This window comes from Capricornis sumatraensis, chromosome 8, assembly GCF_032405125.1.
Source record: "Capricornis sumatraensis isolate serow.1 chromosome 8, serow.2, whole genome shotgun sequence".
Taxonomy (NCBI): domain Eukaryota; kingdom Metazoa; phylum Chordata; class Mammalia; order Artiodactyla; family Bovidae; genus Capricornis; species Capricornis sumatraensis.
The window spans coordinates 84,007,578-84,022,633 of NC_091076.1; the positions used below are offsets into that span (position 1 = coordinate 84,007,578).

General features: G+C 41.9%; 1 protein-coding gene and 1 non-coding gene across 3 annotated transcripts in view; both read left to right on the top strand.

Moving 5' to 3' along the window:
* The first annotated feature begins 458 nt into the window (after positions 1–458).
* The window catches only part of ULK2 (unc-51 like autophagy activating kinase 2), a 54,613-nt gene continuing 40,015 nt past the window's right edge, over positions 459–15,056 (top strand). For both annotated transcript variants that reach the window (XM_068978838.1, XM_068978839.1), the window contains exons 1-7: positions 459–548; positions 1,435–1,527; positions 2,819–2,860; positions 7,758–7,790; positions 8,205–8,241; positions 13,617–13,790; positions 14,875–14,948. In XM_068978838.1, coding sequence (XP_068834939.1) covers positions 459–548; positions 1,435–1,527; positions 2,819–2,860; positions 7,758–7,790; positions 8,205–8,241; positions 13,617–13,790; positions 14,875–14,948 — 543 coding nt within the window. The remainder of the gene's footprint in view (positions 549–1,434; positions 1,528–2,818; positions 2,861–7,757; positions 7,791–8,204; positions 8,242–13,616; positions 13,791–14,874; positions 14,949–15,056) is intronic.
* TRNAR-CCU (transfer RNA arginine (anticodon CCU)) lies at positions 1,835–1,906 on the top strand. The gene has a single exon. It is a non-coding gene; the product is annotated as a tRNA-Arg (tRNA).

The following is a 15,056-nucleotide window of genomic DNA, read 5'->3' on the forward strand; positions in this document are numbered from 1 at the left end:
TCCGCGAGTTAGGCAGGCGAAGGCACAGGGCCTGGCCCGCGAAGGGCGGCGGCCGGGCGGAGCCGCACCCTCGGAGAGGCCAACGCGCAGACGGGCGGGGATGGGGGGCGCCGGGGCCCGCACCTCTCCCCGGCGCTCGCGCGGCCCCGGGAGCGCTCATTGACGACGACGGCGCCGCCCCTGCTCGGCAGTGCCGAGTCCGCTTCCTCAGGGAGCCCGCTTCGTCAGGGAGTCAGCGGCCGGCGGCGGCCGGCATGAGGAGCGGCCGGGGCCGGGCCAGGCCTCGCTGACCCCGGCCCTGCGCAGCGCTTCCCTGTTTCTGCCCGGCCTCTCGACATGAGCGCCCGCCCAGGCCCAGGGCCGCGGCTGCCCCATCTCGGCGGCCGGCGGGCGCGCTCGGGGCCGGCGGGCCCGCGGTGCTGATCGCCGCCCGCCCGCGCCGACCCCGAGGCGCGGCCATGGAGGTGGTGGGCGACTTCGAGTACAGCAAGCGGGACCTCGTGGGACACGGGGCCTTCGCCGTGGTCTTCCGGGGGCGGCACCGCCAGGTGAGCCCCGCCTCAGGCGGGGCCGCGGCGGCTGTGAGGCTGCGGCCGGGGTGGCGCGGGACCGGGCCGGTCGCGCTCGGACCCTCCCCGGTGGCGGAGAATTGCAGACCTAGCGGAAAATGGGCAGGTGGCCCGCGAGCCCCGGCCTTCCCCAACTCAATGTCGCGTTTCCCCGCGCGGAGCCCCGACCGCCCACCCACCTCCGTTCCTAGGGTGGGCGGCCGGCCGGCCGGGGGTGAGGCGGGGAGACCAAAATCGACCCGAGAGCGGGCTCAGCATTTTTTTTTTTTTCTTTTTAAACTTATGCTGTTCCGAAAACAGGCTCCCAGCAGGTTTTAGAATCTAAAGAATTCGGAAAGGCACCTCAGGAGTGGAAATAATTCTAAGAGAGTTTGAGCCAAGAGGCAGGTCTGAAGGGGGCTGGCCTGTTTGCTCAGCCTGTAAAGTAATAAATACAGTATTACCGAGTTTTCCTTTATCGTGAGAATAACTTAAAACTCAAGGGGGAAAAGAAAAACCCCAAAAACCACGAATCATTTAATCCTGCCTAGCTGTCAAATCCTATTTTCGGTTAACTGTTAACCATCTCCCAGTTTATCCTCCATAACTTTTAAGTAGTTGTAAATAAAGTGTGTCTTTTTTTTTTTTTTTCCATTTGTTGCTAGTTACTACGGAGGCTTCATATTTATTTTTACTGGCTGTCTTTTGGGACGTTAGCTTGCTACACCTTTGTAAAATCATTTTCCTGTTAGAAATTTGGGTTCTATTTTTTCCTGGTGCTGTTACATGAATTTGCTAAAAACATGCTTATAGATTCTTTTTTCTTTGTTTCTCTTCAGTTATTTCTGTGGAATAATTTTCAGGAGTAATTGTTTTTCCTTTCCAGAAAACTGATTGGGAGGTAGCTATTAAAAGTATTAATAAAAAGAACCTGTCAAAATCACAAATACTGCTTGGGAAGGAAATTAAAATCTTAAAGGTATGTTTCTTTATGGGGTATTTCATACTAGATATACTAGATTAAAACTTAAATGAACACAAGATGACATCCTTTCCAGTTTGGGTAGTTGACCCCAAGTTTGAGAATGTTCACCTGTTGCTCTCATTTTTGCATGCTCAGTTTTTTTAAACATTGATTACTTGCAAGCTGTTTTAAAGAATAGATGTTTGTGGCTCTTGGCCAGTGCTTAGAGGGATTAGATGAAAACTGATTTTCGCTTCTCATCATTCCTTTCTCTTAGTTATTGCGTTGTCCTTTAAGAAGAGGCAGGCATCTCTTGGAGGCTTCCCTTGTGGCTCAGATGGTAAAGAGTCTGCCTCCTATGCAGGAGACCCAGGTTCAATCCCTGGGTGGGGAAGATCCCCTGGAGGAGGTTCTGGCAATCCACTACTGTATTCTTGCCTGAAGAATCCCATGGACAGAGAAGCCTGGCTGGCTACAGTTCATGGGGTTGCAAGGAGTCGGATACGACTGAGTGACTACCACCACACACAGGCCTCTCTTACACATTATTTCTTTCTTCTGTTGATTCCTTTCTTGTTACAGTTAAATATTTTTTGGAGAACTGGGGGCAGTTGTAATCTATTTTCCTTATAAATTGAGAAAAGTTATTTTCCTAGGAAGTTGTCTTTTTAGATCACTCATAAGCAGAATTATCCAAGTGGGATGCTTTGAGGGGGAGAAAGAAGTCCATGGTCAAATAAATGTGGAAAGTCATGTTTACTTAATACTTCTTGGATAGTCACAAAGCTCTTGATTCATTATAAAGAAATTTGAAAAAAGTATGCAGTGAAGCAATAGGTTTAGGTATGTTTAATCCCAAAGTAATATAAACATGGAACATTCATCAGAACTGCTATTCTGTGGACAGCTCTTGGGTAAGAATTATAGCTTGTTGAATTATACTTCGTTTTCTTTTAGGCAAATTGTGCTTTCTAAAAGCAGTTTGGAATTTTAGGCCTTTCTTGTTAGAAATTATGTATTAAATCTAAGACTAGCAGTAAAATATGTGGTCATACTGACCTTTTATTTTGTAAATGAGAATAAATTAAGACTGAAAAAATATTTAGGCCCCAAGTAGTTTGATCAGGCACATTTCTTGTTATTCTTCATTAGATTGAATTGTTATAACTAGTAACAAAAGTGTAGTATATTAGAAGTAGTATAAATGGATATAAATGTGTGTATATACTTAATTTTATTTGCATATTGAAATATTACAATTCTTATAATAAATACAAATATTTTGAATTCTCAATTTTCTTAACAGGAACTTCAGCATGAAAACATTGTAGCACTCTATGATGTTCAGGTACCTTATTTTGGATTTTCAAAGAAATATATGTATGTTTGTTAATAAAGAGCTTAATAGAAACTTTTTCTATTTCATATAAATTTAAATGTCATCATAGAAAAATTGCTTTTTTCTTGTTGAAAAGATGTATAGCTGGAGTTGTGTGTTTATTAATTAAGAATTTGTATAAAATAGCATAAGGCAAAAGGATAAAATAATGTGCTACATAAGTAATCTTACTGACAAATGATAATATGCTATAGTAGTGTTGTTTTAGGTCAAGTAGAGAAATATTGACACGAGAACTGGCATTTCTGAGATGAATGTAGAAAGGACTATTTTGGGCTATTGAAAAACTAACTAGAGCTTTTTTTCTTATTGCAGAAGCAATGTTTGCTAATAGTGGTGATATTAGGTGATAACATGGCATGATAACAAGGAAACTCTGCAGATTCATCACCTGGATTTGTTTATGTTGATTGCCATGGCATACAGTAGAGTCACATTATTTTTGGAGGTGGGAAGGCTGGATTATGAAGTTACATTCTAAGGCAACATTTCTGTATAGTCAAAATCACCCTTGGAAATCCTTTTCAAAAGCCCAGGTTTAGAGAAAATTCCTATTTATTGGGTGGAGCACCAGAGCAAGTAGTTGGCTTGCATTTAGGGGCCATATTGTGTTTTAAAATCCTTGGATCCTAGAATCACACTTGCTAGTGGTATTCACCTGGTGGGAATGCCAGGGGTCTGATCCTGAGGGGCGGTGCATTCAGCTTTTCCCTCCACTCCTTCCACAGCCGACCAGGGTGCTTGATGCACATTACTCTGTTCTTTTGTTTTCTTAGTCTGGACAGTGGAATTCCAGGAGGTAAATGAGCGTGTTATGTGATTCTGCTATTTTATTTCTAGCTAAAACCATTTCCCTAAACACTTGAATTACTCAAATTCATTCATTTTGTGAGGTTTGATGTGATGAGGTGCTGTGTGCCAGGCATTTCTGAGTGCTAGGAACAAAGCTGTGAGTAAAACAGTCCTTGCTTTCAGTGTGATTAATTTTAGTGGGCTGTTCTATATGTCTTTTTAAAAATATAGTCATTTTTCATGTATTCATACCATACAGCAAAGTATTTATTTAACTCGACCCAAGTTATAAGATGTTTAGGTTTTTCTCATTACAAAAAAATGCTCCAAGGATAATATATACCTTCTGAAGATACCTGATTATGTCTTGTGAGTTCAGTTTCTAGAATTGGAATTACTGGGACAAGTAGCACAAACAGGTTTAAAGTTTTTGATGTCAGTGTGTGATCTCCAAAAATACAACAGATTCCATATACAGAACATGTATACTCTGTGGGTATATTTTATTACCTATTTAAATAGATACAATTCATTCCTTCATTTGAGAAATTCAAAGCAGCCTAGAGAAAAAAGGGAAAAAACGGTTAAAGTCAAAACTAATCTGATGTCACAATCCCTATTGAAATGCTGGTTCTCCTCAGAGCTGTTTGTGTAGTTGTCTGAGTATCTGTAGATAGAGGGCACCACGAAGTACAAGTCAGTGCCTCATGTAAAAATTGTTAAGTAATATTAACTCTTCTTTGCCTGTCTCTTGAGAGGTACAGAAAACGCTATCAATTTCAGAGTTGATTTTGCTTTCAGGGTGGAGAGTGTAGTTAGATTTTTGTCTGTTGAACTGAAGAATATTTTAAAGTACTGGCTTTGGTTGCAGAATGAGATATCATTAGGGAGAACATGTTCCAGAAACCAGAACTGTGGAGCAACTGGAAATATCAAGGTGACTGCGGAGAAATGTTTACTGTTTTGTGCATTGTGTACTCCTGGAATTAATTTATAAAAATAGACTTCAGAACTCTTGGTCAGATGAAATAGTCTTGACTGCTTGGCTGTCAAGTAGACAGAGTTTAGATTTGCTCGCTGGGTTCTGATCAGGGAGAGGTACAGGCTGTGGGGTGCAGAGGCGGGTGCAGTCATGTTATCCACTGGAGACGAGCATCGTTCACACTGGCCTCCACTTGTGGAGGTCTGCCTCAGACTTATGTGCACTTTGATGAACTGAGAACTTTTGACATTGTCGTGCTCAGGTTTCACTTTAGATGACACTTAAAAAGAAACATTTTCCCTAATTACAAAAGTAATATATGCGAACAGTTTGAATGGGGCTTCCCTGGTGGCTCAGCTGGTAAAGAATCCGCCTGCAATTCGGGATACCTGAGTTCTAGCCCTGGGTTGGGAAGATCCAGTATTCTAGCCTGGAGAATTCCATGGACTGTGTAGTCTATGGGGCTGCAGACAGTCGGACACGACTGAGCAACTTTCACTCACTCACTCACAGTTTAAATATTCCAGCATTATCAAAATGAATAAATTAGAAAAGATACGGCACTTCCCAGGGATAACCACTGTTTGTTATATTTGTTTCAGAGTTTTCTAAATACATATATGAATCTATAGTCATATAATACAGTGGGAGGAGGCTGGGCTGGGCATAGGCAGGTCAGCTTCCCACGCAGATGCAGCCTCTCTGAGGAGCCGACAGGAAAGACAAGAGTGAGGACCTGGAAAAAGGGATGTGGCAGGAGTGCTGGGAGTGGAGGGAGTGCTGGGTGATGCAGGGGAGAGTGGAGGGCCCATACGGGATGGATCGCTAGTCCAGGGACAGTGCAAAGCCATTCGGAGGGTGATATCACGAATGCTTTTGAAAGATACATATCTTTGAGGATTTTGGGCTTGAAGTATTATCAGCTGGGAATACTTCCCTGCGTGAATGTCAATGGTCTGGAAACATCTACCTCTGTTAATTTTTAGTATAGTGAAAAAGAGATTCGTTCAATACATGGTGCTGGCAAACTGAGACATCTGTCCTCATCATTTTTCCAAAATAATTTTCAGTGACTCAAAGGCTTAAATATATAAAATAAGCAGTAATGATCTTAGAATAATATTTACATGACTATATATAATCTAAGAGCTGGAAAGGTATTTTATTTATTTTTATTTTTGGCTGTGCTGGGTCTTCACTGCAGTACGCGGGCTTCTCATTGCAGTGGCTTCTCTTGTTGCTGAGCACAGGCTCAGTAGTTGTGGTGCAAGGGTTCATTTGCTCCGCAGCACGTGGGATCCTCCCAGACCAGAGATCAAACCTGTGTCCCCTGCATTGGCAGGAGGACTGCCAACCACTGGACTACCAGGAAAGTCCCCATAAAGGTATTTTAAGTCAAGGTAAACTCAGAAGCCATAAAAGTAGGGACATAAAAGTTTTGAAAGACTTATTTAATGTCAGATGATACAGCCATAAATGGATGAAATTTTCATAAACAAGTAGAGAAAGGTAAATTAAGGTGACAGATGTCACTTCTCACCCTTCCTATTGGCAAAAGTAGGAAGTGCAGTAATTCTTACTGGTGTGACTGGGGAGGAGATGTGTCACTGGTACAAATGTCAGTCTTTGGATATGATTTTTGGAGTGCTGTGTGACGACACTTTGCCTCCATACCCTGAGGAAGAGTCTGGGCATTACAGTCTAAGTACTCCCGGTAATTCAGGTCAGGGTGTGTTCCTTCTCTGCATGGGTCCTGCAGGGACTTCTGTTTCTGGGAGTGAAAGACAAACCCTGCTATCCCCGGTCTCCCCTTCTCTGTGTGTTGCTGCTTCTGTTATGTCTGCTTGGGCCTCCTGTGTTTCCTGGCCACTTCCCCCTTTTCCTCGTGCCGAGGGCCTCCTTCCTGCAGGGAGATTATATGTGCAGATGGATCGCTATGTCTGTGGTCTGCACAGGTACACCTCAACCTTCCTTATGTCTTCACTCAAACGGTATATTTCCAGGAAGCTTTCTTTAGCTACCCTAAATGGAATTGCAGTCCCCTCCCCAACCCTGTTTCTCCTCCTTCCCCAAAGCACCTGTCATCATCTCCAGGCTCTGTGTACTTACTGCTTTTGTTTATTGACTTGCTCCTGACCCTCCCTTCTTAGAATTTAAGATTGGGGAGAATAGGATATTCAACTCTGCTGTCTTACTGCTGTACCCTCGGGGCCTGGACCAGTGTCTTGTTTATAGTAGAGAATTAAAAAGTCTGTCAGTGAGAAGTATCTGCCACTGTTAGAGCTGCACATTCTTGACTAAACAACCCAGAATCCTGGACATCTATCCGAGGGCCATAAGAGACTGAGAGCTAGGATGTATGTCCAAGAAACAATACAGCTTTGCTTATAATGGCCCAGACTGGAAACAAGTGATGTTCCTTGGTAAGGAACAGCTTAAATGAATGACACATGACAGGAAAAAGACTTGTGCATATGCATTTGACTTGGATGGATTTCTTTGGTATATTATTGAGTGAGGAAAGCAAGGTTCAGACATTTATATATGATATTCCGTTTTTTCAAAGTAAAGTGTGTTTGTGTGTGTGTGTTTAGCTTCTGATTGTATGAATAGGAGAAGGGTATGGGGTTACATACCAGACATAAATATTGGCCAGCTGGAGAGGTGAAGATAATCAAGCAAAAAGGTGGAAATGTACAGTTAAGAATCCCAGCAAGTACATGCTTCCTTCAGGTGTATGTGCGCTGGTAGGACAAAGCATCCCAGACCATGTGTTCCAGAATTGAGAGTGCACGTTTAGTGTTGTTCTTCCTTTAGTTCTTTGTATGAATAGACTTGAACTTCTTGATGACCTCATTAGCCATTAGTGTCACTGAAGCTGAGATGCTTATGTCAGTGTTTAGGGGATTTTACATTTCACTTACTAATGGATTTTGTGATTTCATTTACTTCTTTAAGTAAGTTACTTTAAGTAAGTTACTTCTTTAACTATTTTATTAACAATCATTATTTTAAAATTTTTGCTTAATTTTTTCTCTAATCTAGACCATGTATAATATGTTTACTTTTCAGGAATTACCCAACTCTGTCTTTCTGGTGATGGAGGTAGGTAGTATCCAGGTTTCTTTTAATTTTTTTCTTTTGATTGATGCATACCTTAAAATTGACAGTAGGTTATTTGAAATTTGAATTAATAAAGTTTCAGTGATTTAGATTCTATTTTATAAGGAATATAAATTTTAAAATGTTGATTCTATGATTCTTATAATTTGTTTGTGACTGGATTTATATTATTACAAATGTATTTTTAATTAAAATTAACTGATAGGACTTCCATGGTGATCCAGTGTTTAAGACTCCAAGCTTCCAATGCAGGGGATATGGGTTCGATCCCTGGTCAGGGAACTGATAAACTATATGCTACGTAGCCAAATTTTTTAAAAAAAGGTTAGCTGATAATGAATTGAATTAATCTTGAATCAGTGTCTTATTTTAATTACTTTTTGTTTTGTATATCAGTATTGCAATGGTGGAGACCTGGCAGATTATTTGCAAGGTAATTTTTTGACTTTGTCAGTGGTCAGTATAGTACTATAGTGTGTTTAATCTTCATTTACTTCTGAAATATGCTACCCTTGTTTTCTGTACGTGTATAGAAACGTTCAATAAATATTTGTATATGTTTAATTGTGGTTGCTTTGCTGCCTGACTGTTGTGTGTGGTGGTTTTACTCCTTTGCTTGTATATAAGTACTTCTTTATGTGTGCCTTTCTCTGACAGTTTGAGAGGTGAAGCCTCTCACCATCAGAGAAAAACCAACAAAATTTCTCTTCAAAAGATTCTAGTTGGGGGCTGACAGTGAACCTTTAGTCTCTTTCATTTCCTTAAACAAAAAAAATAGTGGGAGAATGTGGCCTAAGATGTGTTTATTAATGTGAATGTTGCTTGTAAATTTTAAAAGATATCGTAAGGGATTCAGGGTAACCTTGACATTATTTTGTGGCATAGAGGTAAGGTTTTAGTACTAGATGTTGCTTGAAATTCCATATATAAAGTGTGTTCATGTTCAGATCAAATTGTGTCCCTCCAAAGTACTTTTTAAAGGACATTAGATGAAGTCAGCACCTACTTGTTCACCCTTGAAGGTATATGGGAAATAGGCAAAACAAACGAACAAAAAAGTAGTAGAAGGTTCATCTCTCAGCCTAGAACTAGGTCATGGCAATTGATGGTAAAACACTAAGACATCAGTAGATACACTCACAAAGGGTGTGGGCAGTTTACAGAAGAGAAGCAATATATGTTAAATGTTCAGGTAAACAAGGAACAATCAAAAATGAGATTTAAAAATCTTTAAAATATTGCTGAGATTTCAAAAGCCATGTAGAAATAATATATAAAACACAAGTATTTCTCCTCCTCCCCATAGTTAAATTCTAAATACAGCTGAAGCTCCTGTGGGCCCTTCTGTAGTCCTACTCCGGTCCCTCCCACTGAGAGACCACCATTATTCTGAACTCCGGAGGTTAGTCCATGTGTGTTTTTTTGTATTTTTCCTGCTGCTGCTGCTGCTAAGTCGCTTCAGTCACGTCCAACTGTGTGACCCCATAGACAGCAGCCCACCAGGCTCCCCCATCCCTGGAATTCTCCAGGCAAGAACACTGGAGTGGGTTGCTTTTCCTTCTCCAATGTGTGAAAGTGAAAGTGAAGTTGCTGAGTTGTGTCCGACTCTTAGCAACCCCATGGACTGCAGCCTACCAGGCTCCCCCACCCATGGGATTTTCCAGGCAAGAGTACTGGAGTGGGTTGCCATTGCCTTCTCCAGTATTTTTCCTGAGATTCTCTCAAAATTATGTAAGTTTAGTAAAAAGATTTTTCAAAAAGTCATTTGCCAGTAGATAAAATTCAGAGATGGGCACTTTTTTCTCTATTGGAGGAGAGGAGTTGGAGCTAGAAGACACCTTGCTTTTACTTTCTGTTAACCTCTGAATCTTGAGATCCTTGACTTCTTATCGATCCAGGTAAAAGCCCCTTTCCCCAGGGTCAGACTGAGGGACGCTTAGCTATTTCACTTCCTTGTCGGAATATCAGTGTCCCTTTCTAATAGAAAGCCTATGAGCTGACACAGGTGCTGATGCTGCTGTAGCAGGTTTGTTAGCTTCCTCAGCAGTCCATACGTGATGTTGAACTCTGCTTTGGATGTTCCGGAGCAGTAGTGTTAGATCAGGAGAGCAGGGAATGAAGAGCTTACCTGAATGTTGGAGTCGGCCAGGCAGGCTGGTTTGCGGTAGTTCCTTTGTTATGTCACTTAATTGCTGTGTGGTTCTGGATACTTAACCTCTCCCCTGTCTGCCACTTGAAGAGACTGTGTCAAGTAACTTAGGTCCTCAAGGCATTGTCTGGAGCTGTACTGTCCACTGTAGTAGCCACTGACCACATGGGGCTGTTGAGCTCTTGAAAGGTGTGCTGTGATGTGCAACACACATTGCGGTTTGAAAGAAAGAGTGATTATATCAAGATTTTTAATGTTGATTATAGGTTGAAATGATATTTTGGAGGTACTAGGTTAAACAGATATTATTTCACCAGTTTCTTTTCATGTTTGAAAATGTGGCTACTAGGAGATGTTAAGGTATGTATAAGGCTCACATTATATTTCTGTTGGGGAGCATTGATCAAGAAGATCTGTCAGTCAGATGTCTGGAGGGCATAATGCCGTTAAATCACAAGACGCCCATTTAGTCCTTGTATTTGCTTTGATAAATAAAGTGCCTTTCACATCTTCAAAAGATAAAAAACAAATTCTGTTGATTGCAAGTTAAAATAAGGGAAATTGTAAGGTAATTGGTAAGTTGTACTTTAACATTATTTCTAGCAGATATGTTCAGTTTGGCAGCCACAGCTGAGCCTGCCCTGTCAGGGCCAACTGCTCAGGAGTTCATCCTTCTGAGAGTTTTCATGTTGGCTGTGCCTTTAAAATGTTAAGCTATTACCAAGAGAATTTCAGTTTATGGGGTTGTGTTGAGAGTAGGCATTCCGTGTTCATAGAAATACGTGAATTTCTACTGTAGTTGGTGCCCAGAAATAGCCTAAATGAGATCATTAATTTTTATGCACAGAAATGGTGTTAGAATTTGGTCTCTGAATCAGATAAACTTTCATGTATCATGGGGCAAAGATACAAGTTCTAAGCAGCTGCAGTCATTTACAGTAGCAAAAGTTTTCTAAGCCCTAAAATGAAAATGTAAATGAATGAGATGGAAAAAACGGTACCATCCATTTTCATTGCTTCAGTGTAATCTAAAACGTTACAGCAGTAAAGCTCCAGTTGTTGATTTGCTGCTGCTAAGTCGCTTCAGTCGTGTCTGACTCTGTGCGACCCCATAGACAGCAGCCCACCAGGCTCCCCAGTCCCTGGGATCCTCCAGTCAAGAAAACTGGAATGGGTTGCCATTTCCTTCTCCAAGGCATGAAAGTAAAAAGTGAAAGTGAAGTTGCTCAGTCGTGTCTGACTCTTCACGACCCCATGGACTGCAACCCACCAGGATCCTCCATCCATGGGATTTTCCAGGCAAGAGTACTGAAGTGGGGCGCCATCGCCTTCTCTGCCAGTTGTTGATTTGACCCTCCCACTAATGTGCGGTCATCGTTGCATCCATCTGCAAGGGAAGTGTCAGTAGAGCTGGGAGAACCGGGAAAATGTACTCCAGAGTTTAACAGTGTTCATTCATCTCCAGGGAGGGGAGCAGAGAAACTTTCACTTTTTGTATGTTTTAATGCATTTGGATTTTTCTTTTTAATAGTGAGCATCAGGAAAAGAACCCCAAAGAATTTTTAAAAGCAGATGAAAATAGCCCTCACAGAAAAAAGTATTTGATAATTTTTATACCATGGGGATTTAGTTTATTTGAAGATACTCAGTTTAGTTCAGTCGCTCAGTTGTGTCCGACTCTTTGCGACCCCATGGACTACAGCACACCAGGCCTCCCTGTCCATCACCAACTCCCGGAGTTTACTCAAACTCATGTCCATTGAGTCGGTGATGCCATCCAACCATCTCATCCTCTGTCATCCCCTTCTCCTCCCGCCTTCAATCTTTCCCAGCATCAGGGTCTTTTCAGATGAGTCAGTTCTTCACATCAGGTGGCCAAAGTATTGGAGTTTCAACTTCAGCATCAGTCCTTCCAAGGAATATTCAGGACTGATTTCCTTTAGGGTGAACTAGTTGGATCTCCTTGCAGTCCAAGGGACTCTCAAGAGTCTTCTCTAACACCACAGTTCAGAAGCATCAATTCTTTGGTGCTCAGCTTTCTTTATAGTCCAACTCTCAAATCCATACATGACTACTGGAAAAACCATAGCTTTGACTAGATGGACCTTTGTTGGCAAAGTAATTTCTCTGCTTTTTAATATGCTGTCTAGGTTGGTTATAACTTTTCTTCCAAGGAGCAAGCATCTTTTAATTCTATGGCTGCAGTCACCATCTGCAGTGATTTTGGAGCCCCCCAAAATTAAGTCTGTTACTGTTTCCACTGTTGAAGATATTAAGGACATAAAATGTCACTCATTAAAATGATTTTAAAAGTAATATTTCACTTGTTCAGTGTATTAGTGTTATTTCTGTCTTTCTTAGTCTTAAGTGCATAAGAGAAGGTTATAAAGAACATGTTCTAGAGTTGTACGGGCAGAAATATGTTCACAGAGACTCTAAAATGGGGTCAACCTAGGAATTGAACCCAGGTCTCCTGCATTGCAGGCAGATTCTTTACCATCTGAGCCAAAGAAGTCAAAATGGGGTCACGGATATTAAATACCTAATGTAGATGGAAAGAATTGGACTTTTGACTTTTAGATCCATTGTTATAAAATACATATTTGTGTACTGACTACCTTGTTTCCCTGGTGGCTCAGATGGTAAAGAATCTGCCTGCAGTGCAGGAGACCCAGGTTTGATCCCTGGGTCGGGAAGATCCTCTGGAGAAGGAAATGGCAACCCACTCCAGTATTCTTGCCTGGAGAATTCCGTGGACAGAGGAGCCTGGTGGGCTACGATCCAGGGGATCACAGAAGAGTTGGACCGACTGAGTGACTAACACTTTGCACTTTCAGTTTACCTTTGAGTACTTATTACATGCCAGGCGTTTTCCTTAAGTCTTTATGCTTAAACGTGCTACCTTGTTTGAATGTTGCAACGGCCCCACGTGGTTAGTCTGTTTTCAGTTTTCTGTAGAGGAGGAGTTGGCACAGAGGGGTCAACTTCCAGGGCTGTGCAGTGAGCATTAGTAAGTGGAGGAACTGGGATTTGAACAAAGGCAGCCGGACTCCACACCAAGCCACGCTCTGGTGTGCATGTGCGGGCGTGGCTGTTTGCTGAAGAGCGATGACTCTCCAGTCTTGTCCCCACCACCTCTCAGTAGCAGTGAAGATGGCTTCTTACAGGTGTCCTTTGTTAGGAGAGGTGCCTCTGGGACATGAAAAGGAGACAGGTGTGGGCCTCAGCCCCCTGACAGGTCCAGTTGGGGGTATTGCCTTAGTCTCGCCAGCCAAGCATATCACTTGTTTTTAATTTGTACTCAGGTAGTGGTTGGGGTTAAATATGGACATTTATCCCAAGTACTTGATGTGAAGGGGACTTATTTTTGGCTTTTTTGGCTTGTGGAGGAGACTCGCATTTGCTGAGCATCTGTTGTCATGTTCATTCTTCTCAGTAAAAGTGGGAAAAGAAAACCATGAACACTGATGAGAATGGAAGATATAAATCAGTTCTTTTTACAACAGGTTGATTAAAATTTTTGAGATATTTGATATCTCTTCATAGACTTAAATTGTTAGAGTAAAAACAATGAAAAAAAGTGAATTCCCATTCCTTACTCCCACAGATGAGACTTGATTTTGTAGGCTTAAGTGTTTATGGAACGCCTTTTCTCCCAGCTAAGGGCACGCTCAGCGAGGACACCATCAGAGTGTTTCTGCATCAGATCGCAGCTGCCATGCGCATCCTGCACAGCAAGGGCATCATCCACAGGGACCTCAAGCCCCAGAACATCCTGCTGTCCTATGCCAATCGCAGGAAGTCCAGTGTCAGTGGTGTTCGCATCAAAATAGGTATGTGGCTATGTTGTTTCGCTCAAAGAACAGTTTTGAGACTCAATATTCTTTTAGGTAATTTTAGTTCAGTGAGAATGATGAATTTTGTCGAGACACTTTTGAGATTTTTGTTCTGTTCACTGAAGTCCATTTGGATGTGGGAATCCTTTACGTTGTTGGCAGCAGGTGCTAAATTTCAGACAGGGCTGACGGGCCTGCACCAGGGATTCGAGTAGGAATCTCAGCAGGAGATGCTTCTCTTCGTCAGAGGGAAGCTAACACATTGCGTTGCTGGCAGCAAATTAATACCCTGATTCTTCACAGCTCATGGGATTTTAACCTAAGGGATCTGAGAGACCATTTAGTTCAGGCTTCTTACTTGGAAGATGTTTTGGTTTTTTTTAGCTCGCTCAAGGCAGACATGGCTCAGATGGTAAAGAATCTACCTGCAGTATGGGAGACCTGGGTTCGATCCCTGGGTGGGGAAGATCCCTTGGTGAGGGAAATGGCTACCCACTCCAGTATCCTTGCCTGGAGAATCCCATGGATAGAGGAGCCTGGTGGGCTATACAGTCTATGGGGTCACTATGAGTTGGACATGACTGAGTGACTAATACTTTAGCCCTCTCAGGATTATTTGAAGCACTTCGTAATGCTAGATTTTTTTTTAAAGCTGTTCTCATGGTTTTTGGAAAAACAATTTTTTACCAGTATTTTAAGAAATCTCTGTTATTATATAGGTTGCATTTGGTATCTGGAGGAGGATGAGAACAGCTCAAACTCTATACCTAGTGTTGATATTTAATGAGAGCTTTATTAATGAATCATTTACTATTATTGGTATTTTCTCTTGCAAAGCATGGAACTCCCTTCTTGGTTACAAAAGTGGCAGAGGAGCGACTTGTGCCATTGGTGGCTACTACCATTATTTAACTTGTTGAAAGTGAGGTGGCCACTTCTTTCTTCGGTGGACAGTCTAAGTCAATAAGCTCTAGTTTCTCATAGTTCTTTTGTGCCTGCTTGTATCTAAAAGAATCATATGATCTGTGTTAAGTGTGGGAAAGGTATCCTTTGACTTTCTTACTTTTATTTTGTGAAACAGCTGATTTTGGTTTTGCTCGTTACTTGCATAGTAACATGATGGCTGCCACACTGTGCGGGTCCCCAATGTACATGGTGAGTGTTTGCATCCTTTGTGTTTACAGCGGGAAGCATTGGAATTTAAGTATAAAGCTTGTTTCCAACTAAGATGTCATTTTTATCATAGTCTGAGTTTTTATTATT